The 19,648-nt window shown below is 39.5% G+C and overlaps 1 protein-coding gene across 1 annotated transcript in view; it reads right to left on the bottom strand.

The window, feature by feature from the left end:
- Window positions 1–411: 411 nt before the first annotated feature.
- The window catches only part of LOC124787721 (DNA-directed RNA polymerase II subunit RPB2), an 80,936-nt gene continuing 61,699 nt past the window's right edge, over window positions 412–19,648 (bottom strand). Inside the window, exons 15-21 of the mRNA XM_047254566.1 lie at window positions 16,283–16,376; window positions 4,975–5,097; window positions 4,372–4,590; window positions 4,113–4,220; window positions 3,756–4,030; window positions 889–1,084; window positions 412–744 (exon numbers count right to left, since the gene is read on the bottom strand). Of these exons, the coding sequence (XP_047110522.1) occupies window positions 655–744; window positions 889–1,084; window positions 3,756–4,030; window positions 4,113–4,220; window positions 4,372–4,590; window positions 4,975–5,097; window positions 16,283–16,376 (1,105 nt within the window). The 3' untranslated portion in view covers window positions 412–654. The remainder of the gene's footprint in view (window positions 745–888; window positions 1,085–3,755; window positions 4,031–4,112; window positions 4,221–4,371; window positions 4,591–4,974; window positions 5,098–16,282; window positions 16,377–19,648) is intronic.

Raw genomic sequence — 19,648 nt, 5'->3', positions numbered from 1 at the left:
CAATACCACCCCACAGAATGTCAACAGGTAGGTAAGTTTCCATCTCATACCTATAGGGGGAGGGGGATGGGGAGGGGAAGTGCCGGAGTTTGAAAGAGAATCAGTTCTGTATTGGCTTTTGTGGAAAGTGTCAATTTCGTGCTTTGAGTGTGCAACTGATAATTGCAGTTGTAGCAATGATACACTCACAACCATGCTAAACTATTTCAGTTGGTGCCAGAAGAACAATGAAATGTTTAAAGAATTCATAAGCTTAATTTGCAACCATTTCAATTATTTAAAAAAAATAAACTGTAATATGTATTACCTGTAGAACATAGCCATTGAGACTGTTCACTTATGGAAATAAGATAGCTACATTTAAAAGAACGAATTTTTTTTATACAATTATAATTTAATTTATCTTTACTATAAACAGTTACATAATAAAATTGTACAATATCCTCAGGATATATGTGAACAAGCAACACATCACCACAAATCATAGGTGTAAAATACACATTTTCACTATCCACTGTCAAAATAGAAATAGTTCACGTTCTACTGGAAAGCCAATTTACAAATCTCCATATTGCAGACTTTTAAGAATTTATTTCCATTTCCATTTGCGGAGTACACAGTACTCATAACATCTGATAATGTCTGGTTGAATATTTAAATAACCATCAAACGTGGAGCAATATTCATAGCCATAAGTTCCTGGAACAACAGTTTCGCTGCATATGGTAGCCTCACCTGTGATATCTGTAAAATAAAAATAATAATAATAATAATAATAATAATAATAATAATAACAGTAGTAGCATGTTGAAAATGAAGGTCATTAGTTAGAGACAGAGCACACTATTAAATTATACTAACAGTCTTTGTAACATGTGGGAAACATACCTGAGTCTTATTCTTGCAGCCTTTGCATTCAAATGTGTTATTTCTTAAGTTGGCAATTGCTATAAGCCCACAGAAGTTGCACACATGTATCCGGTAAGGATCGGAAACTTCAAATAACCTCTCCCTCAAAAATTGTGCTGCTCCGTGAGCAATTTGACAATCTCGCTCCATCTCTCCAAATCGCAAGCCTCCATCCCTGAAGAAGGAAATAGTAATAACTTAGTGCCGTGGTGTGTGTGTGTGTGTGTGTGTGTGTGTGTGGATATTATCCATTAACTTGGAAAGACAGAGTGGACAGGACAATCATAATTTTAAATGGAGAAACACAAATGCCCGAATACGGAATGAATAAATTCAGAATGAACGAAGCCAATGAAAAATGGGAGTGGGGGGCAAGAATGATTGAGAAAGCTTTGACTACTTTAGCTATGCTGTAATAGTCTGACATACAACACAGTCTAAAGTGAGTAGGAGGGGGAAAGGAAGAGTTAACGAAAAAGATACTTAGGGAAGTTTTAGCATGGAGTTACACACCAGCAACTTTTACACTCACAAGGAACCATCATTTTGAGTGTTCTGAGATGTGTTTGTTAAGCAAAGTAAATTATTACGTTGTGTATGTGTCCAGACTACTCTCGAAAAAAGTGATAGTCGATTAGCCGAATATGTGTAGTTCATTCAGAAATCAAACAAGTAGTAAACCATTTGAATTGGAAAACCTGTGTGGACCACATTATTCACATAGTGTGTTGTCTCCATCACCAGCTTTCAGCCAGATTGGATAATGCACTGCTACCAAGGGCATATTTGCACAGGTAAATATGGCTATATTACAACACAATAACAGAAGAGAGACTTCAAAAGGTTGTTTAATCTCTCCTGGAAGAAGAAAGGTATGGGGTTTAGGGGAGAAAAAACGGGGTTCAACTGATATGACCTTTGCAACAGGAACACCACTCTAAAAATATCTGGAAAAGGATAAAAGCATCACAATAGTTTTTCTAGAGATGGAGAAAGTCTAAAAGATTGTGTACCATGATCAAAAATCAAGGAATTCCTAGAGAGAAGAAATGTATGCAAGGCACTGATTGAGAAAATGAACATATGCTGCAGGAGATGTGTCAGCTGCATTCAATGGACAGGAAATGATAAGAGCGAACAATGAGAGACCAACACAGAGTCCAGCAGATGAGTGCCTCGCCTCCAATCCTCATCACTGTGATGGGCGATATAAAAAAGACAAAGGAACAATGTGGGCCTAAACTGAAAGCAATGGTGTTCGCTGTTATAATCTGGGGAGATACAAATGATATCCAAGAAAAACTGTATATCTGGAACAATCATCTTGAGTAGTTCAGTCTGAAAGTCAGTGAATCAAGACTATAGCCATGACAGTAATCAGACAAGGAGAGCATCCGAGTTCCAGCCAAACTGAAGACATGTGGAGAATGTGTGACATTTCTCATATTTGGGCAGTGTGACAGTGCTGAGGTGAATAAAAAAGGGTAACATAAGAAATTAAAGACACAGAATGGATGCAGGAGTAAAACCCTGATTAGAAAAATTCTGTCAATTCAAGGTGATGCGAAATGGATCACAGAAACCAAGATAGACTAATTCCTTGAAATAATGATAAACGGAAAATAACTTGCTGGAGACCATCAACCAAGGAGAAGATGCATCAACAAAGTTGAGGGTATCACCAAAAGACACCATGCCGTCCATACAATGGAAGAAATCAATGGAGCTTTATAACGTATAGTAAACCACAACAATCTGTGGAACTAAGTGAAAGACTGTCATACAGTGGAAATTCAGTGTAAAGTGGAAAATAAACTATTTCAGGGCGCAAATTCATTTTACACAGACATTCTTGTATCAGGCGTAGAGCCTAAAACAGATTCTAAAAAATCAACCTGAAATGAAATGCTTATCATTTATGTGTAAGAATGTAGTGTATATGACATTTTGTAAGAGAAAAGGAAAAGTGACATTCTAAATAAAGACTGTTTACAACCTGTCTGCTCTTCAATTTTTTTTTTTTTTTTACCAGAACTAGGACCACATCCACCTCTATCTCAATGACCTATGGCTGGCATTCTTTGTATTAAATAATCAAGATTGAACAACCTAGTCTTAATGTTTTATGGAAACAAAATAAATCTGACAGCAGCAGTATTTGTGTTGAAAGAATAGTGGTATTATAAATGAGACTGTGATGTACTAATAAGACAATTTTTGGAGTATTACAGAAATTGTGCAGTTGGATCCATGAGGAAAAGCATAGAAAAAAGTTTGAAGAGGCTCTTCACCAGCATCTGCGAAATTGGAGTAGCAACCTGACAAATGATTTGTAATGTGACAAAATGTCCAGTCGATCTGTGGTTCAAAGCCATCATTATTTGTATGGTTAAACTGGATGGACAAGTCAGTAAAAAGATTAAGAGAATGCAAGGGCATAGTATGTTCAACAGCACCATGCCAAATGAAGCACCACAGTGCTCAAATTCTAAGGGAGGGGGATAGAGAGAGGGGGGAAAGGAGGGAGATAGAGAGAGGGGGGGGGAGGGAGGGAGGGAGGGAGAGTACCATAAGTAAAGATTTAAAGGAGATGAAAATTGAATTATAATTTACTTTCAGACAAGGTGTCACTATTACTGAAACAACTTTACAATGCTTTGTGTAAGTACGGTATGCGAGAAAATTTATTAACAGTACTTTTGAGAATAACTAGTGTAGAAACATTTCTGTTATTCTGTACAACTAATACACAAAGTTAATTATTGTGAATTGTAAGAAAAACAATGCTGACGCACCCAAAATTCTGAAAAAATATATGCCCAAATCTATACTATAGAGAACTTTACCTGGCTCTGCCCTCCATAGGTTGACGCACCAATATCTGAACTGGACCACGTGCTCTGCTGTGAATTTTGTCGTCCACCATATGCTTTAAGCGCTGATAGTATGTGGGCCCTAAGAAAACCTGGGCATTAATTTTACGCCCCGTGTGACCATTGTACATAACCTCATTTCCACGTAACTGATATCCGTACTCTTGTAGAAGTGAGGAAATTTTCTGCACATTTACAGCATCATTGAAAGGGGTTGCATCACCAATTTCACCCTTGTTCGAAGAGACCTGGAAGGAGAAAAGTGTGTATACATGAACTGTCCATAATGCTATTACACTTGCACAACGCAGTGTTCGGTGTTATACAAACCTTCCCTTGCAAGCACTCAATCAAGTGACCAATCGTCATTCGAGATGGAATGGCGTGTGGGTTAATGATGATGTCTGGTGTGATACCTTCGCAAGTGAATGGCATGTCCTAAACAGAGATTATATTTTAAGGGCAGAAAGATAACACTTCACTACACAAAATCAATAATTTCTGAAACTATGCTGCTGCTTCTCATAATACTTTTTACTGAAGCAAGTATAATAATTTTTAATAACATGTTAATATTCTAAATAATTACCTCTTGCCGATATTGTATACCACAGGTTCCCTTCTGGCCATGACGAGAGGCAAATTTGTCACCAATCTGAGGTATGCGTACTGATCGGACACGTATTTTGCAGAACTTGTAACCCTCAGAATTTAGAGTCAACATCACTTGATCCACAATACCTGTCTCACTGTTTCGAAGGAATGTGCTTGCATCTCTTTTTGTGTATCTTTTCGTTGTTCCCTCCAACTGCAGGCAAAACATTCATATTCAGTTCTCCTCCTAGCTGTGGTACACTTAAAGGACTTTTACTGACTGTACTCCTCTTTACATCCTGATGGGTTTAAATTAGTTAATAATTCTTGTACTTCTATACACAGGGATACCAAAGCACTTAAATTGGTATTATTGTTAAAATTCAACATACACAATTAAAAAGTTCAGTGATGTGCTTCAATGTATTGATTCTAATTTAATTCAAGCTTTTTTTCAAGTTATTTTAGTATCAATGTTCTGCTTCACAAAGATTTTCTTCACTATGTATTATATGCAGAGGAAGCCAAAGAATATAAAGTTAACTGTGCAAAGTAGGAGCTTTTACGGCAGATAATCAAGGTCTATAGAAATACTTACCTCGTCTTCATTGTCTGGTAGTGTAATTGTCTTTCCAATCACAACATCATCCCCAGATACACGAATACCAGGTGATATAATCCCATCGTCATCAAGTTTGTCATATAAGGCATTACGCATACCCTGTTTCAAGAAAAGTGAAATTCAGTCCTCTGTAAGCAAGGCAGTAACAGAGACAACTTCGAAATTTGCACACTATTAACACTGACACTCATACTGTGGTTTAGTTACTGGTTTGACGTGGTATTATACACTGATGGGAAAAAAAAATCTCAATATCAAGGAGGAGTTGTACGAGAAACTGAAATTGGTAGTCATGTTTCTACATCTGAAAGATGATGTCTCTTCAAATTTCACTCTAGTTGCCCATGACTGGCACTCGTAGTGCCACTAAAAGGATACAAATCAGGTTTGCTTTAAATACATGTGGAATGGTTGTGAGCATAATTTGCCTTTGAGACTGGACGTGGTGAGTTGATGTTACTCAATAATGTCTTTCAGGTGACACAGATGCCATTATCAACACCTCACAGAGTTTGAATGAGTTCGTGTAACACAGCTACAAGAAGCTGGGTGTTCCTTCTACGACACTACAGAGAGACTTGGCAGGAATATAGACACTGCACATAACTGCTGGCAGCTGTGGTCACGAGAATGTAATTAACTGTGGGGAGACCAGGCTCTGCCGAGAGGGAAGACCACTGTGTTTGGCATAGGGCTCTGGTGCATCATACTGCATCCCAACAGTAATTTAAACAACAGTTGGCACTACAGTGACACAATCAATTGTTGCACATCAGTTACCGCACCGAGCGAGGTGGCGTAGTGGTTAGCACACTGGACTCTGAATTTGGGAGGACAGCGGTTCAATCCCCTGTCCGGCCAACCTGATTTAGGTTTTCCGTGATTTCCCTAAATCGTTTCAGGCAAAGACCAGGATGGTTCCTTTGATTGGGCATGGCCGACTTCCTTCCCCACCCTACCCTAACCTGATGAGACCGATGACCTCACTGTTTGGTCTCTTCCCCCAAATAAACCCAACCTCCCCACCAGTTACTGCAAGAACAGCTCCTAGTCAGACGCCCTGTAGTGTGTATCCCATTGACCCCAAATCACTGTCATTTGTGACTTCTTTGTTGATCCATTATGGATCGTGGGACGACGGCTGTCACGAACTTCTTGATGCAATAATTTACCAAGAGCCGTATGTATTGTAGAAATTTGTTTTATTTTATGAACTTCTATGAGCGACCAGTTTCGGCATTATATTGATGCCATCTTCAGGCCCCACTCGCCATAGTCGTAAAATCACTATACACGGAAGGAGCCATATAACTGGATCCGTGAATCAATTTGTCCTCCAACAGGTCTTGGTGGCCAGGCGACACAGACTCAGAACATAGAAGTTCATAAAATAAAATAAATTTCTACGATACATACGGCTGTTGGTAAATTATTGCATCAAGAAATCTCGACTTCAGTGGTGCCAAGTGGGAGCTCATTCGATGGCAAGATGAGGCCTGTTGTGTTTTCTGGTGAAATATGGTTCTGCCTCGGTGCCAGTGATGGCCTAGTGTTTGTGAAGAGAGGGCCTGCAATCAACCTGTCTGCATACTTGACGCACTGGACTTAAACCTGGAGCTACTATCTGGATGGTGCAATTTTTATATGATAGCAGGACCACTCTCTTAGTTATCCCATACACCCTGACTGCAAATTTGTATGTCAAACTAGTGATTCCACCTGTTAAGCTGCCAATCATGAGCAGAATTCCAGAGGGTGTTTTACAGCTGGATAACGCTCACCCACATACCGCTGTTGTCACTCAACATTCTCTGCGGAATGTTGGCATGTTGCTTTGGCCTGCTCAATCACCAGATTTGTCTCTAATCAAGCACATACGGGACGGCATTGGACAACTACTCAGTGTCACACACAAGCAGTATTAACCATCCCTGTATCGACCAACAAGTGCAACAGACATGCTTGCATTCAACAGTCTGGTAATTATATCTGTTAATGAGGTACCAGCATTTCACATTTGCTATGGTTTATCTTGCATTTACGTTAACCTTAATTTTGCAAAGTTAATCACTAAAATATGTTACCTAGACAATTGTATTCCCAAAATTTCATTACTCTACATTAATTATTTTTTGGTTTTGCAATTTTTTCCCATCAGTGTACGTATTAAAATGAACATTTACATAGGTAATATAAAAATATAAGGTGTTAATCTACAAAGCAATAAAAAATCCACCACTAACTTACATTAAACCTCTCAAAAATTCTATTTGTTCCCAGACAAGGTTCATCTATTCAGAATATATACGACAGTTAACTTCAATTATCCATAATTTATCATGTACATTAACGATCATACAACTCGTTCGTAAACTTTGAGAATTATGCTCTGACAATTACTTTTGCTTTGCAGGTCAAATGGAGAGGTAAATTCATGACCCCAATTGGCACTAATAACTGCAAATTTTGTTACTGGATAACAAAGCAATCATCATCTACCCTAATCACTTAACTGCTCATTTGGTCCTGCACCATTGCTAAAATTACTATCTGGACACATGGCAACATATTTTCTTTACATATTCTACAATACCCATTTTACTTGCCCCTTCTCTGCAATAAACCACCATTTGGTCTATTCCACTGGCCCACCAGAAACAACATACTGATTCAAGGTTTAATGAAGCTGCATAACTGCCCGATCAGTTTGCAAGCCTAACACCCATCTTCTGCAGGACAGAACATATTAACCCTCTCGTAACACATAAAGTGTATTATGAAGATACAGATCTGCGGGATCAGTCTTATGTGCACATGAAGTCACAACTTGACACTTATTTTGTCAGGTTTTTTGGTACCGCTGCACATATGCAAAACATTATTTTTCTTTCTACTACAGTCAACCATTATCTTGTGACTAGTGGTGTACATACTAAAGTTTGATTGAACAATTATTTTAACTCCTACATGTTGTGACAGAATACTGAAGTGTGTTTATACCAATGTTGGTCAAAAAATTCATTTTTGCTACCACAGATATGATCACATCATACACATATCTACACACACACATCCGTTACCAGCAAGCAACCACAAGGTGCATGGTGAGGGTACCTTGTACAACTCTTAATCACCACCTTTCTTGTTCAACTCTCACATAGGAATTCCCCATTTGAGTTCACAGAGCATTTTCACACACTATTGATGAAACCTTCTGATAACAAATCTAGCAGCACAATGATTCGGTGAGGATCCCAAGACTTTGGCAGTATTCAAGAACGTGTACCACAAGTGTTCTGTATTCTAAGAATTTTTAGCATATTGCAGCCCCATCAGCAACCGTGATAGACTAATATATTGAAAAATTTGCCTCAGTTATGAAAACTGGCAGATTTTTCACTATATTAATGTTCTCTATTCAGTCTTCTTTTACATATGAGCTACATTTTCCTAGAATTCTCCAATAAACTGACAATCACCACCACCTCTCCAAGTGACCTTACATGATCTTTCCATTTCATATCACTTTGCAACAATACAGCTACATACTGAACTGACATAACTATGTCAAGCAGTAAACCACTAATACAGTATTCCAATTTTACAGGATTCTTCTCCCGACTCATTATCCTACTTTTTCCAAACACAGAGGAAGCCAAAAGTCATCACACCAAATAGAAATCCTGTCTACATCATAGAGTATCCTCCTTCAGTCACCCAATGACAACACTTTCCAATACACTACAGGGTTTCCAGCTGTCGCAGATTGCTGCTCACCCAATCTGTCAGATTATGCTTTCTTAGCACACTCCTGACAATACCCTTGATTCTGATGAAAACTTACTGACAAAAATAACATACTGGGTTCTACTAGTCAGAAGTCTTTTGAGCCACTCTCGTATCTGGGAACCTGCTCCAGATTTTCGTACCTTCGTTAACAGTCTGCAGTGGGTCACTGTATCAAACACTTTCCATAAATCGAGAAATGTGAAATCTGCTTCTTGTCCTTTATCCACAGTTTGCAGGCTATCATCCAAGTAAAGTGCAAGCTGAACTTCCCTTGAGTGATTGTAAACCTGTGCAGATTTGTGGACGGAAACTTTTCTGTCTCAAATAAATGTATTACATTCTAACCTAGAATGTGCTTAAGGATTCTGCAGCAAACCAATATTAATGATGTTGGCCTGTAATTTTGCTGGTCCATATTCTTTACCCTTCTCCTATACAGGAGTCGCATTCACTTTTTCCATTTGCTTGGGACTTGGTGCTAGGCAAGAGATTAGTGACAAATACAAGCTAAATAAAGGGCCAATGCCAAAGTGTACTCACTGTAAAACTGAGCTGAGGCTCCGTCTGGCCCTGGTAACTTATTTGTTTACAACTCTTTCAGTTGCTTCTCATTACCAGGATGACTATTTCCATATCCTCCATAAAGGAGTCCATCAAATGATGGTATGTCTCTTGATCCTCCTGCATGAAAGATTTTTTTTTAATGTGAAATTTAAAACTTCAGATTTCCTTTACTGTCTTCTGGTGCCTCCTAGACTGGTTGACAAAGGACTGGATAGAAGCCTTTGACCCATTTACTGATCACAAGTATTATAGGGTACAGCAATCAGTTGCAAATGTTTGCTGTAAGCTTTACTACTTGAAACGAATACCGTTACTGGGCACAACTGTTTCCCTATGGAATCAAACCACTTATGTTGCATAGGACCTAAACTATCTCTGGTTCTCGGTATCTTCTGCTACAGTATTATAGTCTAACTAGTTTACACTTTGTGCATCGCTCTTTTTATAGAAGTAAGAATTTTTATTAATTTTCATATCTGTCAACATTTACACATTCTTCTCCACACTGTGAGTGCAACTATTTTTGCTTTCTCAACATTTTCTGAATTTTATTATTAAATCTCGGTAGATCTTTTCCATCCTTAATCCACGTTCTCAGCACATTACATGACTTTTTCAGTTTGAACTTTGTCCACAGTTCCTCTTTGTTCATCATACTGGAACCAAATGGTTTCCGATCTCTAAGCAGAAAGCTAATGACTTATTAAAAACTCTTTCCAGGGGGAAAAAAATAAAATAAAAAAAACACGGGCCTCCACAGTTCTTGATGGATTTATTAATTTCAGAATTTCAGTAACCATCATCACTATGGTGACATGATCACAAATATCTGTGTATATACTGACAATGTAATAAGGTCTTGCCTGTCTGTAACAACACACATAAAAAAATGTTTTGCATCAACCTGGTTCCCAGAACTCGGGAAGATAGACGTTGACTGCGGATATCTTATCACAGACACAGTCCCTCTGACTATTCAGAGATGTCACTAAACCCGCCCAAAGATGTAAACAACCACACATGAGAAGTGTCTATTAGAGGGAGGGCGCCCGACAGCTGATCATTTCCTGTCATTTCACGAGGAAGGAGGTATACGGCTCATTGTTGTCTGTAGTTCAACCATGCCTAAACAGTCAATACTACAGTTCGATCAAGTCCGCATTGTTACTTTGTACTAGGAAGGGCCCCCAACAAGGGAAGTATGCAGACATCTCAGAGTGAACCAAAGCAATGTAATGTATTGCGAATACATAGAAAGAAGGATCCTTTATTGTATGATTATATGATAGCGGAACAAACACTGATAGCAGTTACTTCTGTAAAATATCTGGGAGTATGCGTACGGAACGATTTTAAGTGGAGTGATCATATAAAATTAATTGTTGGTAAGGCGGGTTGATATTCATTGGGAGAGTCCTTAGAAAATGTAGTCCATCAACAAAGGAGGTGGCTTACAAAACACTCGTTCGACCTATATTTCAGTATTGCTCATCAGTGTGGGATCTGTACCAGGTCGGGTTGACAGAGGAGATAGAGAAGATCCAAAGAAGAGCGGCGTGTTTCGTCGCAGGGTTATTTGGTAAGCGGGATAGCATTACGGAGATGTTTAGCAAACTCAAGTGGCAGACTCTACAAGAGAGGCGCTCTGCACCGCGGTGTAGCTTGCTGACCAGGTTTCGAGCGGGTGCATTTCTGGATGAGGTATCTAACATATTGCTTCCCACTACTTATACCTCCCAAGGAGAACACGAATGTAAAATCAGAGAGATTTGAGCGCGCATGGAGGCTTTCCGGCAGTCTTTCTTCCCACAAACCTTATGCGACTGGAATAGGAAAGGGAGGTAATGACAGTGGCACATAAAGTGCCCTCCACCACACACCGTTGGGTGGCTTGCGGAGTATAAATGTAGATGTGAATGATGTTCAGACATGGAGGAGACACACGAACTGTCGATGACACGCCTCGCTCAGGCCACCCAAGGGCTCCTACTGCAGGGGACCTACCTACGGTTTATGGCTTGGAGAAACCCTGACAGCAATGCCACCATGTTGAATAATGCTTTTCGTTCAGCCTCAGGATGTCACATTACGACTAACTGTGCGCAATAGGCTGCATGATGCGGCAACTTCATTCTCGATGTCCATGGTGAGGTCCATCTTTGCAATCACAACACCATATACCATGCTACAGATGGGCCCAACAACAGGCCAAATGGACCGCTCAGGATTGGCATCACGTTCTCTTCACCAATGAGTGTCCCATATGCCTTCAACCAGACAATTGTCAGAGATGTGTGTAGAGGCAACCTGGTCAGGCTGAACGCCTTATACACACTGTCCAGCGAGGTCCAGCAAGGTGAAGGTTCCCTGCTGTTTTGGGGTGGCATTATGTGGGGCCGACATAAGCCACTGGTGGTCATGGAAGGTGCCGCAACGGCTGAACGATACGTGAATGCCATCCTCCAACCGATAGTGCAACTGTATCAGCAGCATATTGGGGAAGGCATCCATCTTTAAGCATGACAATTTGCACCCCCCCATCGTGCACATCTTGTGAATGACTTCGTTCAGGATAACAACATGGCTCGACTAGAATGGCCAGCATGTTCTCCAGACATGAACGCTATCAAACATGCCTGGGATAGACTGAAAAGGGCTGTTTATGAACGACGTGACCCACCAACCACTCTGAAGGACCTATGCTGAATCACTGTTGAAGAGTGGTAGAATCTGGACCAACAGTGCCTTGCTGAACTTACGGACAGTATGCCACGACAAATACAGGCATGCATCAATGCAAGAGGACGTGGTACTGGGTACTAGAGGTACCGGTGTGTACAGCAATCTGGACCATCGCCTCTGAAGGTCTCGCTGTATGGTGGTACAACATGCAATGTGTGGTTTTCATGAGCAATAAAAAGGGCGGAAAAGATGTTTATGTTGATCTCTATTCCAATTTTCTGTGCAGGTTCTGGAAATCTCAGAACCAAGGTGATGCAAAACTTTCTTTGATGTGTGACATTGTTTCAAATATTTCCAGTGTGTGCAGGCTGCCTCACTAGCTGCTGAAGACAGTTTTTGAAAAACTGTGTTCAGAACTATTTCACAAGACACTGTTGGTGCCACCAGCAATTAATCCATAGTTATAGAAGTTTATGCTTTGTACGATGAAGTTGCCTTCAGCTAATACAGCATGATGATGGTACTTCCACGTTTCTGTCTAGACAGTCTTTGAATGTTACTACAACTGTTACAGCAGAATCGTGTAGCAGGAAAAAACATCAAATGATTAAATTCCATTCACCTAGGCCGGTTACTAATTCAATGCCTCGCTGAAATATTTCAGAGTTTTATACTTTAGGTTTCATCCAACCCCCTGTTCACAGTATAATTTGAACACAACTGCTTTCCTGGAGGGTGATAAACTCTGAAACTTTGTTAAGAATGCTCTGACAATTTACTGTTAAAATTTTTACATTGGAAGTGTGTGTACTTTGCACACAAATCTGATTTGCTCTACCTGTACTGACTGGTAGGTGTTCATGAAAGAAGCTCAAACTACAGCCAAGCCTATAAAGTCCCCATGCACTCTCCACAAGTACACTGCCACATTAATAGCCATTTCCTCTGTGTGTTGCATCCCTTATCTGTCAAAGGGAGTTCTGCAACTCTCCATCCCACAATGTATGTTCAGAAATCTGCAGCCAAGACTGTCAAAACACTCATGGAGAGATGAGACCCTCTTGCCTGCTCCAAACCAAAGGTCTCCCATCAATTCTAGATATGATACTGCAAATTGTAAGCTCTGTTTGTACCCACAAGTGAAGCCAGCATTCTTCACAACTTCCACCAGCCAGCCACAAGAACTGAGGATGGCCTCAGAACCCAAGTGACGTGTCGCTTTTGCTGACATCAGCCAATACTTGAAGACAACTGCAATCTGCACCTTTGACAGTTGTAGGCAGAGCATCCTCCTCATCTCTGATTAAGCCACACCCAGCAGACATACCAATCACATAGTGGACTTCTTTCCAGCCCTGGACACTATAAGGCACTCCATACTGCACCTAACATTGAGGCTCCTCGTAACTAGCCAACCTTTCCCCATTTGCTGCTCAGTCCCTGCTGAAGGATTGGCCACGTGTCCACTTCCTGAATGAATAGATGAGGCCTGACGGCCAGTCCCCTCATTGACTCTCCACTTTAAGCGACTCAAATGAGTTATTACCTGTCACTCACTAGTTGACAAGGGCAGTTCCCTGCATCAGGTACACTTTAAGGTGTAGCGACAGCAGAGCCCGTAGGCAAAACAAATGGCACCTGAAGTATCCCAAGCAACATGAGAGTTCCTCCACTGCCACTACACCACATGGCAGCAGCCTGCAGACAGCTGACCGCTGCCAACAATGTCTTCAGCTGTTTTCAAACTGTGGCCAACTCCTCCTGCATCTGCACACTGTGTGCACACTCCCCATCTGTCCTAATACTAAAATTTGAACGAAAACAACATAATAAAAATGATGAAAACAACATAATAAAAATGATGAAAACAAACCTTTTTGTCTTTTAGACAAGGATTTGTGACTCCACGATGGCAAACAACCTACTCTCCCAGTTGTTAAGGAATGGAGGATGGTGCCTGACTGAGCTCTTTACGATAGTCGTCGGCTGTTCAGACCAAAACAAATGACAGCGGCAATACAGGCAGCCTAAATCTACAGCACACAAAACTATAATGCAAGACTATGCCTCTTAAATGCACAAACACCTAAAGAATTTAAGAAATTAACTACAAAATTTTGTACACACAAACTTCTACTATGAAGCAAGTAATATAATGCACAAACAAACTGTTCTCCTGTTGATTCCCTGAAAAACTGGCACATGACAGCCAAAAATTCCTGTTCGTTTCACAAGCTTGTGTCTCATGCATCTCACAGATGTGAACAGGCCACTGTAAACCATTATAAGCACTGTTCAGTATGTTATGTAGGCATTATGACAACCAATCAACTAGCTGAGCAATCAGACGGATGGCAACTGACAAACTACAGTTAAGTTACTGTTTATATGCTGCTTAGTCCACAAACAGCTTTGTTTTGTAACTTTTGGGATTGGATCTTCACCTGTCAACCAAAGCTGTCTGAACTGCGTAGGATGGAACAGTACCTCAGTGCTGAACAGTCATTTTCCTATTTTTATCGTGTTCAACTATGCTACCCCAGACCCTCCTTTTTATGTTTGGCATCTGTTCCTATTTTGTATCATCGTCATAACCAATTGTTTTTAGTCTATTTGGACAGTTCTGTCTTTTCTACCTGTTTCACAGCAGTCCCAGTAATTACAGGCTCTGCAGCAATTATATTTTAGGCAACGTATGGTATACCCTCATTTTTCTCACTGCTAAAATAAACAACCACCCTCTTCTGTACATTGTTACCTCTTCGGACAATAGTATGTAAAACATACCCACATACAGGGTGTTTCAATAAGAATGACCTGATTTCCGAACTCCATATTTACTGATAAAAGCATACTACAAACTCACAAAATCTTAAAAGTTTTAGTTATGTTATTACAAATGCTCTGTGTGTCCACCACCAGCAGCACAAATAATATAGCTAAATTTATCAAACTTTACACAATGTATCTGCTTTTACAGACGCCACGATGCCTGCTGTTCTGTTCTTCACTTCTTCTCAACACAAGGTAAAGGGGAGATGAACACAATTTCCTTCACACATTCCCACAAGGGGGGGGGGGGGGGGGGGGGGGGGGGGGGGAATCACAAGGGGTCATGTCTGACAATCTTGGAGACCAAGAATGCAAGACAGAGCATCATCCAGCATTGGGTAAGAGTGTCATTGAGAAATTCACATGCCGGTGCAGTAGTGTTCCACCCTTTTGGAACATGAAGTCATCAGAGTCCTGCTGAAGCCAATTCTGCAGCACTTGAAGGTAGCATATTCCAGCCACTGTGTTTTCCTCAAAAAAGAATGGAGCATTCATTTTTTCACGAGAAATGACACAAAAATGTTCATTTTGGGTTAATCTCTATCGTGCTCAATAATGTCATGAGGGTTCTGGAAGCCGATATGCGTACGTTATTTCGGTTTACTTTACTGCTAACATTAAATGTTGCCTCATCACTGAAAAGCAATCAGAGTGCAAATATATCTTCTTCCATGTCCTTTAGCAGAGTATTGCTGAAGTCAACTTGTTTCCTTTTATCACCAACCTAAAGAGCTTGCACTAATTTTAGTCTGTATGGTTTATACACCAAACGACACCTTAACACTTGCCGGACAGTCTTACCAGTTCTCTGCTTGTGTGGCAAGTAGACTTCCATGGGCTCTGTTCAAACATTTGTCAAATTCTTTCCACAATGTCATCAGTATGGCAAGATTGATCTGCACTCTTATATTTGCATAAGCATCCTGTCTCAAACTGGCGATACCAATGATGAATTTTTTCGGTGCTGACAGATCAATGCCAAAATGCCGACAAAGAATTCTGGACTGAAATCACTGACTGACTCGATCTTTGTAAACTGCAGCACACAAAACACCTTCTGTTGAGCAGACACCATCTTACTCTGACTGACTACAAAGTGAGAAGACGCAATGACTGACATCTCACTGTGTTTTTTTAACTTTAGGCCACTCCAACCCAAACATCACATATTTAAATGGGAACACCTATGTTATTCTATTATCTTTGTTGGAAGTTTGAAGTGGAAATAGTGCATTAAAATGAATTTTATGCTGCAGATGCCAGGCATACTTTATGGCAAATTAATATGTAGACTGGAGAGTCAAGCAAATTGTTTGAGAAAGTTGATGATCTAATTATCCTCCGCAACCAACATGTGGCTGGGGGGAAAAAAGTGGCAAGTGGAACACTGCAAATATGAGCTAAAAATTGCTCTTACCTGACAGGTCTGCCTTGTTGGTTTTTCAAATTGTTCCTCTTGATCACCAATCCGCTTGGATTCAGCATCCTTGTAAGATCGGAAGAAAACTGACCTGAAAGATTTTGATATATCAATTATATCAATTGACTTTAAATTCTTGTTTCTATAATTATGCACTGTTAGATACCAGCCAACCCTCTCCTCAAGAATGAGTAGTCAATGTCAAGAGAGTGAGAAGTGCATGCCTACACCCTCAAATGAAGATCAATGTAGATTGTAACCATACTAACACCACAAAGGAAACAACATGCAAAGCAGAATATTTGTGTTTCAATTATATTTTTCATTTTAGAGGTAGCCTGTATATGAATAAAACAAAAGTTGAACAAGACAATTTCTTACTATAATTAATGAAGCCAAATTAGGCTTTTGCTGAGCAGTAAATATGCACAAGCTTGAAACAACTTTACTTGATGTTGGGCATCACAAATAAGCATTAAATGTGTTTGTGACAATTTCTGGCTTATGCTAAACTTTCAAGGGCCAAAAAACAATGAAATTTTTGGACTCTGTTTTCTGCTTTTAACTCTGAAACGATACATCCTACAGAAAATTTCCAAAACACCAGAATGAAGGAGCATAAAATTTTGTGTAAAATGACTTACTGAAGAATTACAATTGACAGCCATTTCACCACTATCAGCAATTTATACCAAATTAGCAGAAAGGTGAATTACGCTCACATGTCAACACCTGTAACTCGAATACAGCTACTCCACAAGGGAAATGTCAGGCATGAAAGTTATAGAGCATCAATTTCTACTTAAAAAGAGTTCAAATATTACAATCCACTCTCTTCTTCGGAAAGATAAAAATAAAAATGTGAATAATTCATAGTGCTAAAGAAGAAACGTGGACGAAATTGTGGACATGTCGAGTTCTGTGAACATTTGTAATTTCTATCTTTTCTCCCCCCATTAAATGATGTTAATGGGGAATTTCAATTACATATTATTCATATGAAAGTAATTCTGACATAGGTAATACTAGTCACAAAGGAGATAAGCAGAACAAGCACTAGCTTTCACAAATTAGTTTTCATCCTATGAATTAGATAGATAGCGTATTTTAATGATATCAGCAGCACACCTACAGCTAAACCAAGATGCCACAGCTGTACAATAAACTGACTAATATTAAGGTAAGTTCAAAAGTGTATACTTAAAGAAACAAATAATTAAAAATGAAAAAGATTACTTTCATTTGCACCACGGACGTGGGAGATAAGGAAGGCTCTCACTGGCTTGCTGGTGGACTTTTATTTCATTAAAGCGCTCTCTCGTGACGCCCCCCCCCCCCCCCCCTCCACACACACACCACAAATTCTTTAATCACCAAGCCATAAAGCACTTATCACCTTAATCCATACTTCACTAATCATGCAGACCAAATATGGACTTATAAATCCTGGTCTCAGTCAGAAACATTCTGATTGCAAGATCAGACAATCAACCAAACATGATAAGTCTTCTAATGAATAGAGATTAAAAAATACCTGGCACATGAAGTAATGCAACAAAACTTTTAATTTACATAAAATGTTAGTTTCTTATGGTACCTTTTTTCAGTTGTTATGAGACACTTTCCTTATTGCTTCACTTACACTCACTCTTAGCTCTTCTAAACAGCTGGTTCAAGTTAAAATCACTAACTTTGAATGAAATAATCTCAGTTTTCATTCTACTCAGAAAATAATGAGAAAATCTGCATGTGACAGCAATGTTTTTACATTGTGTAATGTATTAATATTGTAGTTTTCTTATTTTTACGGATGCAACTTTGGCAATTTAGGTTATGTGCAGATTTTTTTGAAGAATTCGGTAGGTAGGGTTTGAGGGGGAACAGTGACACCAACTTGGCCGAGAACTAGGAAAAATGTGGGGTGGGGAGTGGTAAGCACGCAGAAAATTTCGTATCATACTGCCACCCATGGGAGCATATACTACACACCTCGGCTTCTTATTAACATCCACAATGTTCAACCCTCGAGTGGGCGGGCTGTTTTTCATAACACGAGCAGGTGCGTGGTGCACTTTGTACACATGAAAAGAATAGGTTTCCTTATGTCACCAAGGTAAGTCACATATGATCAAAATCACAGTTTAATCTTAGTTCATGTAAACAAGGAGAAAATAAACTTACATAATATGAACTAAACTACTGTTTTATTAAACAATAATGAAATAAATTCTCACTATAACTCTCTGTTCCCAAGGACAGGTGTTAAAGAGACAGTAATACGCATTTGAAGCATTAAGCAATGCAGCTGCATCAGATCTCGGTCAGCTGCTTATTTGATCACTAATTATCTTGTAGACAACTGCCCTAATGTGGGATTATGTTGCTAGTTCGTAACTGGGGTAATTTTTTTGAATTTATTGTATATTTTTTCTCGCCTAGCTCACTTTGTATTTTATATTACTGCTGCTCACTTGGGCATACGACAACACAATTTATCGCTGTGTTACCTGAAGCAATACTGAAGGAATAGGTATAGGTTTACAATTGTGAAGCAAAAATGGGACTGCACAAAATCTTTTTACTTTTGGTTGGTGTACTTTATACACAGGCGTGCCCACTCGAGGCTAAAAAATGCAGTTTGCCTGACTAAATTCATAGTCAGAAATTGAATCGATTAAAACTAGACAAATATTCAGCAATAGTACACATTTCCGCAGGGACTGGTTAAAGTAGTCAGGAATCAGCAAACACAAGGGGTTATGTTAGCTGCTGATTCAACACAGCCAATGAGCGAGCAGCAGGTAGACAACATGTCTGAAACCAACAAATGAAGGCATACAGTCACATTTTCAGATCAATACAGATGAGGAATCCACTATGAAAAACCAGCTTGTTCTCATGTCTCACTGAAATTAAAACCCCTGAAGTTGCGCATCTTTTTTTGACCCTCATTGATTAGGTGAAAATAATTTCAAATAATGATACTGATGATAATGGTAAAGGAAGTGATGTAAAAAATTAATGTAAATCAATTCTTTTTGTTTACTCAAACAACGGAAAATCCAGGATGGAATGTAACAATATTCCGAGAAGGACAGTTGCCACCCACCATACAGTCGAGATACTGAGTCACAGACAGGCAAAACAAAAAGCTTTAAAGTGTGAAAATCTGTTTGTTGTGCCTATGTGCGACTCAGCATCTCCGCTATAAGGTGAGTGGCAAGCTTCCTTCCAGAATTCTTTTTGTTCATTTTATTTCTCTTTGTACGAGGGCAGTTCAATAAGTAATGCAACACATTTTTTTTCTCTGCCAATTTTGGTTGAAAAAACCGGAAATTTCTTGTGGAATATTTTCAAACATTC

This window comes from Schistocerca piceifrons, chromosome 3, assembly GCF_021461385.2.
Source record: "Schistocerca piceifrons isolate TAMUIC-IGC-003096 chromosome 3, iqSchPice1.1, whole genome shotgun sequence".
Lineage (NCBI taxonomy): Eukaryota > Metazoa > Arthropoda > Insecta > Orthoptera > Acrididae > Schistocerca > Schistocerca piceifrons.
Note: the sequence above shows the minus strand (reverse complement) of the source record. Positions and strands in the feature narration are given on the sequence as shown.